The sequence below is a fragment of the Streptopelia decaocto genome (assembly GCF_964273445.1).
Source record: "Streptopelia decaocto genome assembly, chromosome: 2".
Classification (NCBI taxonomy): domain Eukaryota; kingdom Metazoa; phylum Chordata; class Aves; order Columbiformes; family Columbidae; genus Streptopelia; species Streptopelia decaocto.
The window spans coordinates 49,085,644-49,106,967 of NC_138655.1; the positions used below are offsets into that span (position 1 = coordinate 49,085,644).

General features: G+C 37.0%; 1 protein-coding gene across 2 annotated transcripts; it reads right to left on the bottom strand.

Moving 5' to 3' along the window:
- Window positions 1-374: 374 nt before the first annotated feature.
- On the bottom strand, window positions 375-21,064 carry IMPACT (impact RWD domain protein). Of its 2 annotated transcripts, none has more exons than XM_082047147.1 (11): window positions 20,798-21,064; window positions 19,124-19,252; window positions 18,351-18,403; window positions 17,292-17,354; window positions 14,178-14,263; window positions 12,423-12,551; window positions 12,032-12,129; window positions 7,518-7,591; window positions 5,743-5,833; window positions 2,463-2,597; window positions 375-657 (listed from the first exon to the last, which is right to left on the bottom strand). In XM_082047147.1, the coding sequence occupies exons 1-11, from the start codon at window positions 21,047-21,049 to the stop codon at window positions 586-588; spliced, it is 1,182 nt and encodes a 393-aa protein (XP_081903273.1). In that variant the 5' UTR covers window positions 21,050-21,064; the 3' UTR covers window positions 375-585. The 2 variants fall into 2 exon arrangements, with proteins under 2 accessions (XP_081903273.1, XP_081903274.1); XM_082047148.1 differs by having other exon boundaries at window positions 377-657; window positions 12,032-12,126.
- Window positions 21,065-21,324: the final 260 nt, after the last annotated feature.

Genomic DNA, 21,324 nt, shown 5'->3' on the forward strand with positions numbered 1-21,324 from the left:
TCTGAAGTAATTACTTGACATTTCTTAGTTCATTGCCCATGTTCAGTCTTCCTTACATCAATAGGCAGGTGACCAAGAACTGCACAAGCTCTCCAAGGCCAAACAGCACTGGACCACACGCTTTCCTTTCAGGTATAGGAAATACAACACTTCCTAAGAGACCTGCTCTATGAATGACTCCAGTCTCACCCTCAGCACAACAAATAAGGGAATTCAAGTACTAATACAAGACAGGTGTTGAGTTCCCACCCAGGAACCGAGATCAATAATCCATATTTTGGTCAACCATTGTTGGGTGGGAAGGGGTGGGACAGGTAAATGGTTCCAGATGTTACAGTGCCCTCAAAGCGAGGAGCTGAAGTGTGTAACAATATCGAAAAGTTGCGTTTAAGTTCTGCTTCACAATAGCGAAGAAATCACAGAACAAGATGAAAATATATCTATAGCTTTACTGAATTCTCTTTTGAATACAAAATGTCTGTTGTATCGCATACGGATGTCCGATTATTGTCCGATATCTGACAATAATGTCCATGTTTTCTTTATATAAATATGTGCAAAATAATTTTTTATAGTTTTAAAAAATCAGTGTTCTGTTCTCTTCTTGTTGTCCTTCCTTATCTTTTTGCTCTTTCCTGTGTGTTTAGACGACTCTTCCTGAAATGAAAAACAAGCATTAAATCTACATTCTTATACACTTGTACATTCTCTCTAAGTCACCCATGAGACTTGTTTTTAATATGAACAGTGTTTGTAGTCCACTGGGATTTACAAAACTTTTGAGTCGTATAATATTTAACCACTCAGTTTCATTAATTTGTGTGCTCATCTTGTTATTTAGAAACTTCGCATTCAGGAATGATAAAAACATAGACATAGCTATGCCAACAGAAGTATAGAATGTAAAAATAATCTAAGCCATTTCCACTCAAGGAAGAGGTTACTAGTACAGGAATACATCTATACTATACTGCAAAACTGCTTATAGTGTGGATGTGGTCTTATCAAGAGCTACACTGTACACCAGTACATTAAAACTGCTTCTGTTATGTGCAACAAACCTACAGTGGGAAAAACAAATTTTTGCCAGTCTTGCTCAATGAACATTGTAATTTACAGCTTAGCCTGACTGCCAATTCTGGAAAAGAAGATTTTTTTCTTCAGTAGGCATTCATCACAGGCACTCCCCAAAACGGTGAAGGAATCTGACGCTCCATCTGACAGAACCTGGGATATTTTATTTTTCTCCCTTCTACCTCTTGTGCACGGGAGGAAAATGGACTCTCACAAGGATGTTAGAACTCTGCTGTTCTGAAGAGTCTTAGCTAAAAAGAATACTTTTTCCAAGAGACACAGCTATTGTATTAGAATAATAATTCTCATAAGTTTCAACTATTTTTTTTGGATGGACACTGGTAACAAAACGTTTGTTAATACACAATAGGGTCTGATTTAAGTTGTTAAAAATAGAAAACAAATAAGTCATTTTTGGTACTACACCTTCTCTTGAGGGTTAGAGTTTCATTTTATGAGAACCTCATTGAAATAACAACATTGATAAACTGCCAAGAAGGTAACTCAGTAAGTACATTCAAGCACCTCTAAAGTACAAAAAGCAAATAACCGAAAAGTGCAGGAGGAGGAATGGAGAAGAATGCCCAGCTTTCAGCCACAGCAATCTTAGATACCTCCATATAAAAAACCCAACAGGTGCATACTTTTTCAAATATCCATTAGTAATTATTTCCTACTGTCTTAAAAACTTTCTGTTGCTAGCAATTACATACTATAATGTATACAGAGATATCTAATATTGTGTTCTGAGGATGAAGAAATGTCGAAAAACAAGAATATTAAAGGATTAAATGACCAAAGGCCTTTAAGAAGTAAAATGCCATTTAAAGACACTTGGAACTTTGCCTCCCAAGTTATGTAAGCTCTCTTGAAACATTTTCCCTTAATCTTTTCTGTAACATTTAAAATGTTGCTTCATTTGAATTCTTCTAGTCTGGTGGGTTTTTTTTAATGGCATCTATCATCTATAATTTCAAAAATTTATTTGGGTCAAATAAAGCTTTCACTTTTTAAAATGCCTATCAGTTCCAGTGATTCCCAAGCTCAGTTTGCCTGCACACTAAGTGGTAGCAGCTTCTAGTTTTCTGAACACACAGAAAGAGCCATTTCCCCTTCCTATCCTCCCTCAACCCTTAAATTTCTGTTCAGGACCAATGAACTCAACTGCTGCCACCCTTCTGTTGCACACCTCACACTTACAAACCAGGTCACTAACTCCTTTGGAAGTTCTTCAGGAGTCTTTGCATAGATCCTATGCATATTGTCAGAGCATCAAAGTAACCAGAGGATGACACAGGTAGTCTTACTTTTCTTATGGCTTCATCTAACAGTGACAACTTACACAATTTCACACAAAAAAGCCTTCATTCTAAGTGACAGAAACTTACCGCTGAATGTACGTAGTTGTACTCCACAAGTATATTTCTTGCACAATTGTTGATATGTTTAAAACGATCTGGTCCTAAGAGAATTCCTCCATACCAGCGGGATACCACAACTAACACATTATGGACGTTCAAAATCTGTATTTATTTAAAAAAATATATACATATATATATAATTTTTTTACTTGAACTAGTTTTATGGTTGACACCTATTTTAAACATAGAAAAAAGTCTATCTTGCATTTTCAAGAAGAACTTACAGTCATGTCTGTGTCACACATGTTATCAACGGGTAACAAATAATGACAAATCAGCAGTTGTGGTAAGTTTCCCTCTTCAAGCTTCTACCCAAAGGTAAATTCAATGTAAAATGAGTCAACATATCCCTCAGAAAGGGCATAAAGGTATCTCATGTGCACTACAGTTGCTCATTCATGTGTCAAAGGCTACAGGCACTACTTAAAAGGAAAATTACTGAGTTACATTTATTATTCTTTGATACAATCAATTATGATTTCCAGAGAACCTCTGCCACTAAGCAGATTTTCTATCCACATTTTTTGAAGTGTTGGTGCATGAGGCTAGTAACAGCCAGGGGACAGGCATTATACATATGGATACCTAAAATGCCATAAGCTATACTGTTACCATGTGCAGGACTTAGCAACAGCACCTGGATAACACAGGAAAATCTTCGCATTTTCCAGGTTTGATTCTTAGCCTCTTACAAGAAAGCAGTTGTTTTTTGAATTCATAATGGCATATATAAAGTTCACATGACAAGAAATAATTGCATTAACAATTAGGATTGAAAATAACTAAACAACCCTTATATTGCTTTTTTAAGACCATAAGTAAGAAAATCAAGCAGTTAAACAGAAGTGATGATTTCTTTTACTGCCATTAAAGGCAAGAAATATGGCATGCCCTCAACAGTTTTACTTTTCACAAAATCTAACTGTGACTTGGCTAGACTTGAAAACTATAATTTACTCCACCTTACAGCAATTCTGTCCTCAAGACCTCCCCATCAGCAGCAAACACCAGTAACAAAGAGAATGCTGATTAACTGAGTATCAGAGAGAAACACACATCTTGCCAAAATATAAGACATACGTTACTGCATGGAAAAGAGTGTAGTGACAACCACCAGTTAGCTTTTTTGCTCTAAGTAGTGTTGCGAGATTAGTGACCGCGATCCTGAATCTGTCCCTCAAACAAAAGCAGCTGAAACCTCTGGGGAAAGTCTTCGTTTACAAACAGCTTTCTCTCCAGCCCTGCAGAGAACCACACTGATCCACCCAGATGGCTCTGACCAAGACAGAGCAAATGCAGCTTTATTTGCGTAAGGCTGAGCAAAACCACTGTGGTCTGCAAGGTATCAGGGTGGTTTGGTGGAGGCGAGAAAAACGCCTTAAAAGCTAACCAACAATAAAGCATGTTAACAACCAGCATCATGTCCATTAAGGAGAAATTTACATATATTTGTCTAATTTGAACAATACTATTAGAAGATTCTATCATTGATTGAGAAAACAGAAATATCCTTAGAATTTTAAAATGAAAACGATAATGTAAAAACAAAACAAAAGCAAGCAAAAAAGGATTGGAGCAGGTTTTGTGACAGGCATTTTCTACTCTACATTTACATATTGGCCATAAAGTCTACATATAGCAACTGTTCACAGTAAACAGGATGCCAAACATAGAGTTAAAAAAGTTTCCCGACTAAGTTCGAAAGACCTAATCTAAAATACAGTATCTTGTAACCGGAAAGTGCTATCTTGACTGAAGTGCTAGGTTTATCTGAAATGAGATAAGATTTCTACTGCAAAAGAAGAACTGTAAGAACAGCAACAATAAATGTATTAAACCACTTAATTTTCATGCCCATATGATATGTCCTAAGTGCTTATAACAGAAAAACTACAAGACCTATGAACATCAAGAAATCAGCCCATAAACTATTTTAATCTTTCTCTGTGGGTGAAAATTGCACTTTTCTGATCCCTACAGCAGTACTCATCCAAAACAAAAATATTCCCAGTAATTAGGACTACAGATGGAGAGAGATGATCCATAGATTTGGGCACATCAACATTGGAAAGGGAAAACTTCATGTCATTTTCTAAACTGGATTTTTATGGAATGTTAAGTGTCTAGACAACTCTCAAAAGTATACTTTAGCATGCTGAGAAAAAGCTGATAAACTCGTAACAAACTGAGGTACAGTAACTGCAAAGTTGTTTCTTTATGTTATTTTTATTACAATAATGTTTTCGTATTTACCACATCTACTTGCATATATTACATAAAGTTTTCCTTCACAAGTCATGTTTGAGTTACTAGGAAGGTTCAAAACCAAAAAATGTCAAAATAATTCAAATTATAACTTTTTTTCAGGAAAAAAAAAAAAAAACATAAGCTTTGAGATTAAAAAAGCACTTCAAAACAGTCTCCAGGAATAAGAACATAACACGTTAAGCAACAGAATATGCAATCAAGCAAAGAATGGGAAAACAAAACCCTTATTGTGAAGAGGACGTCAATCTAAAAATGAAAATTAAAACTAGTAATTAGTGTGCTGATATAGATAAGTGACTTGAGGCACTGCATAAGATGTCCCCTATAGTTATGATATTTAATTTATGGTTTTACTAGGGCTTACATCATGCCAGTGAACCAAAATTTATGAATCTCAATACACATTTAGAAGCAACTTTGCCAAGGGAATATTATTTCAATACTTGAAATCTAAAATGTATGAGGGCTAGGGACTCGCACCTGGAAACAGCACAAAGAAACAGATTAAATGATCAAAACAATTGAACTCCTTCACTCCCACTATTTTTTGCATTTGAAGGTCTATTCTGCAAGTCCAAATATAAATTTATTTTTATCACGAATATTTGAGGAAAGTGAATGAAAGGCTGTGCATAGGTCAGCTGTTACATTCTGTCAATCAGCTTCTTCCAGTCTTCATTTTCTATATACCTTACACCACATAGTAAGCAGAGGAATCAAAAGTTATTTATCTTTCAAACTGTTCAAATTATTGCTAGTATCTATGAAATCCTACTTGTTTCTACGATCCAAGACTTGGAAATCCCAATTTACTACATGTATGCAACAGTCCGTAATTTTTTTCACCTTTAAGAAAGCAATCGTCTATTGGCTAAGAGCAGAGTAAGAATTAGAATAACCTTCTACAAGTTTATTTATGTTGTAGTGAATTTTAAAATCTGTTCAAGACTTCCAGAAGTCAAAGATTCATTTCTATAACCTGCATAAGATGTAGAAGACGTCCACCTGCTGCTGTCTCCCCATCATCTTCACAATCCTGTAAGAATGTCTGCTTATCTTCACAGTATATTCTAATATGGGAAAATAAAAAAAAAAAAAAGAAAAAAATAACAAAATAGATTCAAAAAATGTCAATCAACTAACATTTTAGCATGCTTGATGAAGTCTCAGGGATCTTTCATACACACGTGTATCAATTCTACTTCTCTACTAAAGACATTTACACGAAAACAGGATGAGGCTCAGGGTAAACCGTAGATATTCATCTGTATAGCAGAACAAGTTTTGAGAAGCTTTTAGATAGAATTTAGCTACTTTAGGATAACTCCAGACTCATTAGCAGTATAAATTCCCTAATAAGAAAAATCCTTCCGTTTTTAGCCTAATAACTACATCTAGCTGAAACCAACTCTACCAGATACAGGTTCAAATTATGGTACACACCCACAAGCTGGAAGAATTTGGACAAAACTATTATGAATAATTAGTTAGGTCTGTATTTCAGCAGCAGCGTGAAACTATTACTGAGAGCTGCCTTCAGATTCTCCATGCCCATCTATTTCCTCATGGTACACTCCAGGAAACTTTGGGGTGTATTTGTATCGCTTCTTATAAAGGACTCCTGCTCACATCTAATTTTCCAGAAGTAACGCGCAGAGGTCTAATGTTTGTTACCAATTGATTTCATAGAATCATTAGAATCATTTCAGTTGGAAGAGGCCCTCAGGATCATCAAGTCCGACCATAACCTAACTCTAGCACTAAACCATGTTCATAAGAACCTCATCTAAACGTCTTTTAAACACCTCCAGGGATGGTGACTCCACCACTTCCCTGGGCAGCCTGTTCCAATGCCTGTTTCACAACTTCCCAACTTAGTTAATATACACGTGACACAATGACAAAGAGGCTTGCAGTACTAGATTACAAACATGAAGAAACAAGTATGTTTCTGTTGATTTTTTTGTAGTGTATTTACATAGTACAAGTGAAAGAAGCCAAATCAGCAGCAGCAGAGATCCCCTCGTTACAGAAAACAGTTACATAGCTGGACTTTTTGGTGAAGTAAGCTTTCACCTGCTCTCATGTCATGTTTCATTACGATCATGCCAGGATATGCATAAATGGATCAGTGTCTGTACATGCTTTTTCAGATGACTGGTTCCTCCTGCAATGAGAGGGTCTCCTTTTACTATCACTTAAGATTCCTCAGAAAACCTGCATCACTATCTGGACTGAGACCAATTCATTTCACATAAGCTATGCTTACAAAAGTTGCCAGAGATAGACCATGCCAAACTTATTTTCAACTGTTTCTCATTTTTCCTGCAGTTTCTTGTATTCAGGCTGTTTCAACTTTTATTTGAACTAAAAACTTTCAGTTATTTCTAAATATAAGGTTGAGGGAAAATAAGGTTACTCTGCCCAAATAAAAACACATTTAGCTCAGAATGATGTAGCATTTCCATGTTCACACATACTATACAAAGGATAACAACATGTTCAAATGCTCTTTTAGTCTTTTTTTATTCCTAATGCTGCTTTACTATCTTAGCATATTTCCTTCTATATGCTCTACTTTCTTGACCTCAAATTCAACACAAAGCCTAAAACCTTTACCATACAAATAAGAAACCTACTCCCATAAAGATTTAATAGCGAGGAATTTCTTTGATGGATTTTACTTTTCTCATGTCCTGCTCTCATTTATCAAAGAATACTGAAGAAAAAACAAAACCACTATTCATCTCTCACCTGTATGCGTATATGTTGTGGGTAGCACTTGCAATTTTCTTATTCTCATACAATTTCTCAAGAACTCTCTTTACCTTTAAAAAAATCAGAAACAAGCCTCCTTTTATAATGGGGATTTCATACCAATCATCTCATTATCATCACTAAACAAACATCTGAATATAAAGTTTCACACTTTGACATAAAATTAATTAAATATTCAGTGTGATAACTGAAGCAGCAGCTTCTCAGTACCCTCATGCTAGTTTCAATGATTTTTCTGCAATACTGAAAACAGCTGTTCCTTGAATTCGTGCATTCCTGTTACTGCTGAAGATGTAGAAACGTCAAATCATTTTACTAAATAAGAGAGACAGTGAGATCTAAAAACATTTATAATTGGTATTAAGTACCAATTACACCTGCTTAATTTTTTCCAACTGTGACGTTAACTGGAATAATATAACACAACCTGACATACATTTTCCGATGACACACTGCTTTCGCCTATTTCACAAAACTGTGATGCTTAGAAAGATCTACTATATTTTGAGTTTTTCCTTTTTCCTCAAACATACTTTTTCTTTTTTTCCAGTTTGCATTTCACAGAAAGAATAATTAAAAAAAATAATGTTCTGTTATGGGTCTGAAAGTATTTCCCAGAAAAGAGGTATTCCCACCATGTCTCTCTGCTCTTAAGAAGCAACAAATTCAAACCATTTATCAATATCAGTTATCTTCTGTTTCTAATTAAACAAGCCAACAGTTGTTCAACCTTCTCCAGTTTGGTCTAACAAAAAGGAGAGCTTTGAACAAGATGCTGTTCCATTAGACAATACAAGATTAATACTACTTTGAGGAAAACTTTAATGAAATTGAGAAAGTTTGGGAAAACCATCTTGGCAAGTAAATTGCCTTCCACTCTGAAGAAAAATGTTTCTGAGGAGTAATCAATATACACATTTAGTATCTGTCTATGCTATTCCAATTCTTCTGGAAGAAATTCACTTTACAGAAATCACCACAAATATAAGATACCTCAATGAAAAAAAGTCCAATTATTAACAGAGAACATTGCTTCAGACACCTGTTTTCTCCTTTTTTTTTTTCTTTCCCTAAAGGTGAATATTGAAGGCAACTTATATTACTTAATACACTTTCACAAATACATTTCAATACATGGACTTAGCATGTACTGTACAAAGCACATGAAATGATCATCAGATTTGACATGAGTTATTTATCAGCTACCAGGTTCCTAAAAACATACCTTCAAGATTCATTATGTGTCTGTATTAACAATGAGCCTCCAAGACAGACATCTTACATTGCTTACAGGTAAGCAATAGCTTATCCATTTTCCTGCTGTAGCTCCTGAGCCTTTTTTTTAACTCCTGTTCCCCCCTCTATTATTCATGCTTTAGGGAAATGAGGGATGCAATTCTCTACATGTCAATGAGGCACCTGCTCATAAAAGACACAAGATGCTTAAACAACAGTTCAGTTCTTAGTTCCACCTTACTAAATCAATGTCAAGTCCAAGAACCACATACATTTTAAATATCCGAATAAGCAAACCGAGACAAGGAAAAAGCAAAGGTACCCAATAATGCCTGCTACCTGAAATACACCTATCACTTTCTTTGCCCCATAAGGTTTATGGTAACATACTTTTTTATATAAGTAACTGCAGTATTACTCTGGCTATCAGTACCAAAAACTACATAGGAAATTAACTTCCACTATTAAAAATACTCACTAAAGGAATTTACACAGCAATCTGTGTACTGTCTTACAATATTGATGAATATCATTGCAGCATATAGATTATGCAGATAAAAGTACTATGGGTGTACACTAATCTCTTCAGCTGGTAAAGAAGCCAGCTTTCAGTACAGGTGCAATGTTTACCCCATTCCTCACCTCTTCCAGCTTTCTTTCAGAAAAATGAGTCCGTACCAAAGTAAAGCTTCCCTGCAGTCTGAAGACCAACCACCTCACACTGTACGGCAAGACTCTGCGAAACAACATGGATTCAACACTTGGGGAATTGCTCTGTCTTTATGCTAGCCACATACGAATAAGTTTTGACTGGAAATTCCTAGGTTTATAAATTATATGTTGTCTTTTAAAAAAAAAAAAGTCATTAAAAAAAAAAAGAAATTAAGAATGTCTTTGCATACAAAAGCGAAATAACTAATCTGTTTTAAGTGAGTACTATTTCTCGATACAGACCTGCCCCTTTTGGAAACCCATGTCTGTGGGTACAGACTTCCTTGTAAATAGGAACAATCATACTCATAAATCATGATCAAAGAGCGAGAGGTTTTTTTAAAATGAGAAAAGGACATCAAGCCTATGATTTCAATTTCTTCCCCTTCTAAAGCAACACAGTTCATTGACTCACAGCTCATAGGGACTGCGCACAGCTAGGAAGCCCCTGAAATGCAGTGCTATTTTAATGAAAATGGTAATGTACTGAGTATTTTAAAACACAAGTTTGCAAGCAGTAAAAGAATAGCTCAAAAAAGCTGAAGATGTGTTCAAAAAAGTTCAAGTTGTATCCAGACAGAGAAAAATAAGAGAGATGTGAAAAGCACGGCACATTTTTGAAGGTGTAAAAATAAATAATAATTTTTTTCAAACACCTAAGAAGCTGATGCTTACCAGAGGTCTGTACTGCTAGCAGATAAATATAATATAGATAAAGGAATCACTTCAAGATGATATAGTTGTAGCACAGAAACCTAAATGATTGCACAGTATTTATGAACTCAAAATGTCAAGCAAGGATGATATAGTGGAGCTTTACCACAGAATAATGTTGAGCAAGCTGATACAATGAACAGCAACAAATCAGCAAAAACAGATCAATTATATGTAACAAGATTAAAGGGAACTGGAGTATGAAAGTGTTAAACTATAGGTAAAGTATCTAACCTACCAGTTAAAACTGCCTCTGCAGCAGATGACTGATGCAGCACCAACATCTCAAAAGTACTCCAGAAACAATGTAGGGAACAAAGACAAACAAGTCTTATGTCCATACTATGCAAACTAACAAGGGGAAGCAAAACCCAAAAAAAACCCACAGCTTAAAATGTTACAGCTTTTGCATAGGGAAACACACCTCAAACCCCTGTCAATCTGTCAAAATTCTTTCAGTCACTGAGCATGTGGTAGATCTAGCTCACCTGGAACTTCAAAAAGCTTTTGAAAAGAGCTCTTACCAAAAAATCTTAAAGACAGAATTGGATAAAAGGAAAGAGGAAAATCCTCTCAAGGTTTAACTCTCAGTTAATGACAAAAAAGTTGAGTAGACCACTAGTTTCTCCACTTAACAGGGATCAAAGGAAGCTGAGGTTAACAGATGCAAAGTGATGTACAAAGTTACTCCAAACCAGTTATTAATATTAACATTTGCAAAAAGAGATCTTGTAGTTACAATTGTAATTTCTATGAAAACACCAACTCAGTGCTCAGCAGAGATCAAAAAAGTAAACTGAAGGATACTACTAAGAAAAGAACATGGAAAACATAAAACTTTTCACACTACTGTATAAATCCTTGGAGTGACTGCACCTTCAGTGTTGTGTATAGGTCTAGTCTGCACCTCAAAATGTTACAGCACATGTTACACATACCAAAATAGACTGGAGGTCTTCCACACAGAAAACAGAAAACTAAGTTCTGTTACGTATGATAGATGTCTATAAAATCCAACTGCACAGAGAAAGCGGAGAGGCGCAACAAAGTAACGAGTGAATGATTCACAGCAGAGGCAGGCATATTTTCATACAATGCTGTGGATTCTGAAAGTTAATTATGGTGTAAGAAGCAACAAAGGATAAAAAACCAACCATAAAAACAAAAAACTAAGTAATATTAAACACAAGAATACTTTCTTTACCTCATGTTAAACTGCTGAAAGACAGGAAACATGATAGGAAACAAACCGTAGCTGCCCTCTTTGGGCACTCTAGTCTAGGTCTACATTCACCAATGATTCCAATAAGAGACAAGAACTAATGCAGACATTTTTTTTAGCTGTGGACATATATAACTCCAGAAGCACACTTACTCCTCTCACTTAGATCTCAATAAAGATATCATATGTGTTTACATATGCACTACCATATGCACTTAAATATGCATTATCCAAGAGTATTTTTCAATAGAATTCCTTTCTGAAGGAGGCAAAACATACATAAATTCATTTTCCAAATAACACATGGCAGATTCAGTAGCTTCCAAATGTCTTGCAATAAACTTGCCAACATTCAAAAGTCAAATTTCAACGTTCTTATTCTCTTACATCTAATGCACATAATGGTAAAGAATAGCAGGACACACTGCAGAGCTGATATTCAGACCTGTTTAGCTGATAGTGAAAGCGAGAAACTGATGACTACTCTGACAATATTAGCACACAAAGATGCAAAGACAGACATATTTGGCTAATCCCAAGTATCCCAGTAATATTTTGTCAAGCTCAAAGTACAGACAAGACAACTAGAAGTGATCTCAGTACTAACTTGTCTGGGTGTCACCACAGGAGCCAGGTGTGCCTGGAAAGTACTCCTTCGATCAGTGATTGGGTTTCCATGATGTATGGGTGGCAGCTCTTCATCTACTGATCACAAACAAGGGAAGTGTTTGTTTTATTTAAGAGTACTGAAACAACGTATATGGCTACATAAGTAACAAATGTCTCAACTTTAAAACAGGGGTTTGTTGAAGTGAAGTACACAAGCTGACATACAGAACCACCAAAAATATGTTGGGTCTTTTTACGCTTGTTATTAATCTTTATTATAATTCTAATGTCATTAATTTTACTCAAAAGTTGAGTAAAAAGAACAGAATTTTAAGGTCCCTCTCTTCTGAATTATTTCATCAGAATTAACAAGGACATATTTATTTTACCTTCATGACTTTCGGGTGTAACGTAATTTAACATTTTAATTGGATCTTCCAGAACAGGCTGATAGTCTGGGAGAAAATCATCTCCATCATCTTCATCAACTTCTTCACTGGTTTTCTTAATATCTGGTTCTATTAAGATACAAATAGTAGAATTTGTTACACATTTTTTGTGATACAAGACAAAACCTCAAATTCTTCTCAAAAATCTCTAGCTTTTAAGTTCAAATTAGCTTGCCATTAAAAATAATGAAATACAGAATAGTAACATTAATTACAACAAAACCCAGACATTCTTACTCCAGTATTAACTAAAATACTCCTTAGAATTAGGAATACAACACTCATGCTATGTGATCCTGGCATAATATCTTCTGTTTCAGTACTAATTAACAGTATTTCTAAGAAAAAAAGAATAACGCTTACCACTTCCATTAAACATCTACAATGCTAATCTGAATTTAGAGACCAAAACAATGATGTTTCACAAGAACTCCAGTCATTCATTGGTCATTTGGGGAAAAATGTAGAGCTGTTGTTCAGTGCTATTTCATGAGGTTATACAATCATTATATTTGAAAGATCTTTCTGGACATGTTTCAAATACTCTGAGATTCCAAAAATCCTATTTTCCTTCATGTATAAGACATACAAAAAATAATAGTCAGTACCAAAGAGTAAATATCCCACATAGTTAGTGCTCTGGCAACTGGATTTAGAGGGAATCTACCATACAGACAAATTAATATATCACAATCTAACATCCTATTTAGAGGGCCTATGATGTGGTGATGATACAGTTTTTATAACAAAGGTGTTTTCAATAAAAAGGCAGATGGATGATACAGTATGTTCAAAACGCCTAGAAAAATCATTAGGTGTATTAACTAGAAATCACAAGGTTGCTGTCAAGATACCCAACTAACTTCCTGTACTGTCAGTAGAATTTCCACTTGTCAACATCCACTCATTTAGTCATGTAAATGAAAAAAGACTTTTTAATACCTGTGATATAGCACCAAAATATAGTTTATTGAAAGATTACAATTTGACTTTATCACGAAGAGGTACTGAAAATATACTTCTGTTTTCCTCTTCAGTCTTTTATTCCTCACAGGACTAAGCTAACACCCATGACTTAGAAAAACATTTCTATTTCATTTTGCCTCAAGTGCATTGCATGCATGCCACTCATGTATTTCATAGCAGTTTAACTGCCATTTTTTGAAACAACTGTGAATTTACATGCACTTTATCACTATAAGAGTAACAGCAGAAGAATCACCACAACTCCAGTGATGATATACTTCTCATCCCAATATAGTGAAGTGCAATTAAGATTAAATACTTAGTCATTTGTCAGCATACTTCACTGAAGTTTATCTTCTCTTAAGGCTAATCCAAATCCTCCAAGAGTACACCCTATTAATTACTGATACGAATGATTCCTTTGCAGAACAGAGGGAAACGCATAATGTACCTGTGTGCCACGTTCTGCTTTCACTCATTTAATTTCTGAGAGAACTGAGGACCTCATTCTAGTTCACTGAGATCATCTCCTTCCTTTTAATCCCTTTTTTCCTTTTAATCAATTTTTAAGAAGGGAAGCTGTAACTGTAAAACAACAAGCCATGACACTAGAGACTGTTGGTTCCCATTATTTAGATCCAATACAAAACTGGGCATAAAACTTTAACTTCTAATGAAATCTTAGTTTGCAGCTGAACAAGAAGTAAACTGAAAAACCCGTGTATGTACCTGGATCTGATGACTGTGCCTTTTCTATCAGAACTTCCCGTATCTTCTCCACCCATAAATAAAGTATACTTTCGCCGAGGTTCTGTCTGAAAGTTAAAACTCACAGTGAATGAAGAATCATTTTTGCAGATTTCACTTGGAAAGTACAGTAAATAAGATACAGATTTCAGACATATAGAAATAGAACACTATGATCTAGTGAGATAAAGAGCTTAGACAGCCTTGTGAAAAGTTCTGTGTCAGTAGCCCATTGGGTGAAGCACATGATACTTACTCTCTTTGTGACTTTATTGGTTTTTTTGGTTTGGTTTGGTTTTTAATTAAAAGCAACAATGCTTGGGGAAAACGGGCCACTAAGGGAAGCTTTCTGGCCACCAATGGAAACTTTCTTGCCACTAAAGAAACAAACTGTGAGAATGATATGTTGGACAGTCCTCAGTATTTTCAAAAGAATACTAAGCCAGGATGTCTAGCCTTAGAGCTTGCTCTGGATCAGTTTTCTCTACAAAAAGTGCTGTACTGCCAATGGTGAGCTCCTTCAGCTGCTCTGTGGCTGCAGAGGAATCTTCCTCTTCATGTTTGGGAAAGGGGCTCTTCCTTGGAGCAGCATCACTTCCTCCTCAAGCAGTCAGCACACACACAGCAGAGGGTGATCTTGGTGGGCTGTGACAGGAGGTCAGTGGCAACCGGATTGCTGCTCTACAGTCTGGGTAACACACAGTTCAACAGGACAGGGAGGTGAGGATTTAGGTCTAGGAGTCCTTTGTCGGGGGCACAGGTGTGTATTAAGGTACTGGGATGAGCACATTTTTTCTGCACATATTCAGAGTTAAGAAAAGCTGCCTTAATGTGCAGCAGAACTCAAACAACCCCAAATATATTTTAAATAGTACCCTGAAAAGTTGCTTTTGTAATGATATTTTAATTAGTTTATGAACTGTGAATGTTTCTCTCAAAAACAAAACTAAAGACGTAGAGCTATAGGTAATGCATGGATTCTCATTAATTTTATTCTTACTGCCACCATCTGGGACACCACATAAGTACATATCAGTGACAGAATAACATTTTTAATTTTGCTTAATGTATACAGGACTATTCCTGAAAGCAATCAGAAATTCAAACAAATCTACATGTTTTAAGATAAAACATTCAAGCAAAAATAAGGAATTTATAACCTTGTAGCACTGTCTTGAAAATCTGGACAGACTCCAGAACAATCCCATGCCCTGATTTCATGCTGCTGCTTATCATGCAGAAGCACTACTTTAATACATGAAGAACTATATTTGCTTTAGTGGCAGAATGAAAGAAATTAGACAATGAATAAGATTTATCTGTTGTGCAGAAGTAAATAGCAATTTCTTCAGTTTTCTTCAGCTGTCACCTAATTTCAGTTTGTGCCTATTCACAAAAAACAGTCTCAAAGGTTACCTTTCTATACTGCTATTTTTCTTGTCACTTGTGTCTAAGTCATGAAACAAAGCTTTGTATTGAATAAATTCTTATCAGATAACTACCTGGAGAAAAAAATAATCCAAATATTTGCTACATATATAGCTTCTAAGAACTCTGGGTCTCCCAAACAGACTTGAGATCTCAAATTATCTGCTTTTTCCACCTCCTGAAGAAGACGGTGATGGACAATATAGTTCATATTGTTTTAAATTGCAGAATTAAGCAACACACATTGTAAACAAAGCAGAGTACTTCTCTTTACCCATCAACTATTTAGATATTGGATAGATAAAAGGCTTTCACAGACACTGTGCACATCAGTGACTACTCCAGAAAGCTTTTAAACAGTCTAAAAGGACATATATGGCCTAAAGTACAAATGCACTAATTTCCTGCTGAACAAACAAAAATGACAGGAGACCAGTAAGGGCTCTGAACAGCAACTGAGACAGACAGAACAAAGCCATAAGGGACTCACCTAACTAGCACAATTTAACAACCTACAAGAGACCAACAGGTGGGAAGAAAATAAAGGAGGAAGGGGGAAGAAAGAAAAAAAAAAAAGTTTTTCACAACCTCCAGATGCTCAGAACAGTTAAGGAACCTCCTAAAACAGCAGCTCCACTGCTGGTAGACTCTCCAGAAAATCCCATGAATCTGGACAATCTCTGTCCTTTTTGCTCCACTGAATAACTGTGGTTAATATGATCCCATAGAAGTTTTCACTTAAAATCCCTGTGCATTTTTAACACTCCAATTTTGTTTGCTTAAATTATCTGTTGCTTAATTAGGTAGGAAATCTAGTTAATCAAAGTAACTCAGTAATAAAGATAAAAAACTCTCACACGAGCTAAGTGCTCTCTTCCCTATTTTATGGCATTAAAAAAATTTCTTACGCAAGATGTTCAGATTTCAGTATTTTGGGCATGACTGTGCTTCTTTATGACATATTTTCATTTTGTTTAGTTTATATTACTTTGGGGATCTGAAAGAATTAAATAAACCATATAAAATTACTACATTTACTACCCCAATTCCATAGCAATTCAAAAACATAATTTGAGTATTTCTAAATGTTCTGTTTATTCTCATGTGTTCATTATGAGTTGTTGTTAGCTGCACACTGTGATAATGAACAGTCCGCTATGTTACAGATTCTAGTTAATAGATTCTGCATGTGTTTAATTTGTCTTAAAACCTACTTGTCCCTTAGCTATCTTTTAAGAAAAATTGTTTTACCACTTATGCTCTAAGACACAAACAAATATTTTCACATGCTGTGGTTCAACATTCAAATGCAGAATAGATGCCAAAGTCTCATAATTCATTGCACCAACTCATAAGCAATCTCACGGATTCTAAAGGGTGACATATCAGGAGCCAAAATGAAGGCTTCTATCCTTACAGAACATCAGGTCTAAACAATATAAAATAAATTTGTCAGAGTTTAACACAATTTGTTCTCGCAAAATGCTTACTAAATATATCACATCTTTAACTATTAGATTTACAAAAGAAACTTGCTGTTTTATGGCTATTGCTGCAATCACTTCACAACTATCAGTTCACGCAGGTACTTAAAAGCATACATTAAGCAGAGCATGACACTGAAAATACATTGTCTCCTTTTATAATATTCCAGAGTCTCTAACTTACACATATATTTCTTCCAAGCTATTTGCTAGTTCCATATAATCTTGTCCTCGAAGCCAAGGGGCACTAGAATGAAAAGATATGCAATGAAAATAGTTCCCATACACTGATTCCAACATCTCAACAAACATTCAGTTTAAAATAAATGTGATAAACACCTTGAAAACAGAACATTGTCAACTGTTCCCACTTGACAAGATTCCAGTTGTAAGTATCTTGGTAAAAGCATGATCACCTAGTTCTCCTTCAAGACTCCAAACTTGGGCTGCCTGTTCTTACCTCAGGTAAGAAAGCTGGCCTCATTTTTCACAGTAGGCCATTGTCACTCCAGAGTCACCTTATGTATTATTAGCTTATCTTTCCAACAGCTTCAGAACCATAGTATCTATTAGATTTAGGATGACCCTTCAGTTCTGTACCTGTACCCTCCCGGTCTCAAATTATCAACTTTGCCTCAAGTTTACCAGTACTATTTTAGATTGTCTTGTTGATACTGCTGACCAAACTTCAGTAGATATGCTGTGCCTCATGCCCTGAAGGTCCCTCTGTCATCCAAATCAAGAAACTGGCTTCTACATCTCCATTCCCATCTCATTTACATGTCAGGAGACAAGGGGAGAACAGGGAAGGAAAACAGGAAAATGACACATGCTATGGCTCCATCCCAACCAGAGTCAGTGCACAGATGAAAAGCATGCCTTACAATCTGAAAGAAGGATCCAGACAAGAGGGGTAGACCCAAGGAAGCAACGAGACATCACTGTCCAACCCAGCAGGCAGCAGCCAACATAATTCCACAGTCTAATTGCTGCCTTGTCACAAAACAATGCTACATGAGCTAGAGTTGAGGGAAAAGAGCAAATCATGGTAGGGAGCACTGTGAGGCTAAGGCAGGAGAAAAAACAGAATATCCTCGCTTGAAACATCCCCCATGTCCAGTATGGTTTAATTCAATGAGTCAATTAAACGTTAACTTACACTATATACAACTAACAGTGGTAATTCACAAAGGAAATACAAATGTTTGAAAGAAAATAACTCTCAGCAAGAAACATCACTTACTTTAGTTGATAAATAGGTGGCTCTGCAGTTGGATATCCTGGTGGTAAAATCACCTAAAAGAAATTCAGGATAAGTGTTCACCGGACTATTCCTCTCAGCCAGCTGAGTTTTACTGATGTACTCTGATGTCAAGCACTAGGACCACAATCAGTGTTACAAATGAAGAAAATAATCACATATGTTGTTACAGAATTACAAGAAAACCTAAATACCTGTATTTAGGATTCAAATAATGGTAATGCATACAAATATTTCATGGTGCAATTTTTGTGTCATGTAAAATAAAGAGCAGAAGAAATCTGAATGGAGTTGCATACATGGCACTGCAGTTCTGTAAGTAGACACTTCAGTGTTTCTTCCACTAAGTAAACTTACAGTTTTCATTTCTGTAAACATAAAGTAGCAAGTTACTCAGTTAAGTTGATCCAAATTTCATATTGTCTCCACACTTCACAGAAAGTAAACCTAGAAGCAATTGCAGCAGATTCACTGAGGTGTCCTACACAAAGTTACTGTAAAAAGTATTTTAAAGCCTAGTCTTCAGAGAAAACACTGAAAGTAATTTTTGTCAGGTATGGAATTAGGATAGATAACTACTGAAAATGTCACAAGCACATCGATGTGTTACAGGAACAATCACTGAAAAGTCTGTCACAGATTTCAACCCAAAAGCTCCTTAATCCGAGTAGACAATGTATCCTATTTAAAAGAGTTTCATGCAGGCAAACAGTCCAACTGTAAATTCTGTGTCAAACTCCTTAACAGCACTATACCTGCAGGCAGACGGTCCATTTTGGTTGATCCAGACAATCATTAATCTTAATGCAGTAGATTTTTTCATCTTCATCAACAACACACCAATCATCACCATATATAGATGAAAGAGCTTCAATTTCATCAATCTAGAAAAAGCATTATGTAAAAATAAATATACAAACTGCCCCAAAGCCCACAGCCTTGTATGTCAACCACAGTTTTAAGTATTACTCTTCTACAGCTTATTTACAAACATGACAAGATTCAGTATGTTAGGTGGCCATAAATACCAGGGATCCAGTTCCAATTCACAGCATAAGTAAGCTTTGCCAATTTCTTCCATACACATACCAGATTTCGCATTTCTATGAATAACCCTCTAATTCTCAGCAGCAACAAGACGAGCAAAGGGACAGGGAGCAGCCACAACACATTCCTGCAGCTCTCAACAGCCAGTAGTTCTTCACTGGCAAACACCTCTTCCTCTGAGGGATCCAATTTTTCTGTCTCTTTTTTTTTTTTCTACTGGAGATACAAAAATCCACCCTCTCCCTTCTTCCTGGATGAGGGTAGAAGGACTTTTTGAATCTGCTAAACGGATGGAAATCAGGGCCCTATGCTGCATCAGTTGCTCTTCTAGTTCCTTACAGGATTTATATACATTTAGTGATTGGCAAACCACTAGTGCTGCTCCTGGTTGGGTCATCCCCCAGCAGGGAAAGACCCCAGGGCCTTGGCACAAGTTCTTTCTAAGACTGAATGCATCTACCAGAAAATTCCCATAAAAACTGAACAGCCACCTTCCACCTAGAAATCATAGAACCATAGAATCATTTTTGTCAGAAGAGAATGTCAAGATCATCAAGTCCAACCATTAATCTAGCACTACACAATGTCCATGAGAACCTCATCTATGTGTCTTCTACACACCTCCAGGGATGGTGACTCCACCACTTCCCTGGGCAGCCTGTTCCAATGCCTGACAACCCCTCTGTGAAGAAATTTTTCCTAATATCCAATCTGAACCTTCCCTGGTGCAACTCGAGGCCATTTCCTCTTGTCCTATCACTTGTTACTTGGGAGAAGAGACCAACCCCCTCCATGCTACAACCTCCTTTCAGGTAGCTGTAGACAGTGATAAGGTCTCCCCTCAGCCTCCTTTTCTCCAGGCTAAACAGCCCCAGCTCCCTCAGCTGCTCCTCATCAGACTTGTGCTCCAGATTCCTCACCAGCTTCGTCACCCTCCTCTGCACTCTCTCTAGTATTTCAATGTCCTTCTTATGATGAGGGGCCCAAAACTGAACACAAGATTCGAGGTGCGGCCTCACGAGTACCAAGTACAGAGGGAGTGGAGACACCTGAAGTAGCTCTTCGGTGCAAATCATAGAATCATTTCAGTTGGAAGAGACCCTCTGGATCATCGAGTCCAACCACAACCTAACTAACCATAACTTAAATGTGTGGCCACTCGCTGAACAAAGGCACTCGCCCGGGCAGCACCGCGGCCCAGAGGCGAGTTGCTCCTCGCAAGGCCGGGCTTCACCAGAAGCCACCCAAGCCACCGCCTTCGCCGCGGCGCTCACACCCCCTGCCCGAGGACGCCGCGTCGTGGCCCGGCCCGGCGGGACCGTGACACGCCGAGCACACGGGCACGGCTCCCGGCAGCCCTCCTCACCCTCACCGCCGCTCACCTGCTGCTGAGCCGTTTCCTCCTCACTCGCCGCCATGGGCACCTGAGGGGAGGAGGGAAAGGGCAGCCTGCGTAGTAGTGGCGGTGAAGCCGCCTGCCCTCCCTTCCGCCAGCTCACCCTCCCTCGGGCCGGCGCATGCGCGGTGCTTCGCAGTGGGACCTTGGTTCTGTTTGCGAGCCGCCGTCGTTCGTGGTCTGTCCCCGCGCGGCTGCTGCTGTCTCTCGGAGTTCGGATCCCAACTGGAGGGAGCATCGAAAGGGAAGAGGCGGCTGCCTTGTTACATTGACTTGTTAACGTAACCTGACAAAAAATAAATCTCATTAAAAGTGTGGTGGGTTTTTATAACGATTACAAGGAAACATGAATTAATCAAACCACAAAGCTTGTTCAGTTTGTAACCTGAACTAGTCTTGATTCATCAGATGGAAAAACTGAGTAAAAGTGAAGTTGATTTCAGTTTTCAATTAAAATAAATCTAACACAGACTTTCAAAATTTGAAAAAAAAAAAAATAAAAGGTAGGAAGAA

Bases quoted from the DNA above. Each gene is read 5' to 3' on its own strand.
- IMPACT (XM_082047147.1), bottom strand. From the start codon at position 21,049: ATGCTCCCTCCAGTTGGGATCCGAACTCCGAGAGACAGCAGCAGCCGC. The intron at 19,253-20,797 runs GTGAGCGGCGGT...TGCTTTTTCTAG, and splicing joins AGGAAACGGCTCAGCAGCAG to ATTGATGAAATTGAAGCTCT. The intron at 658-2,462 runs GTAAGTTTCTGT...TTTTCATTTCAG, and splicing joins ACAACTACGTACATTCAGCG to GAAGAGTCGTCTAAACACAC.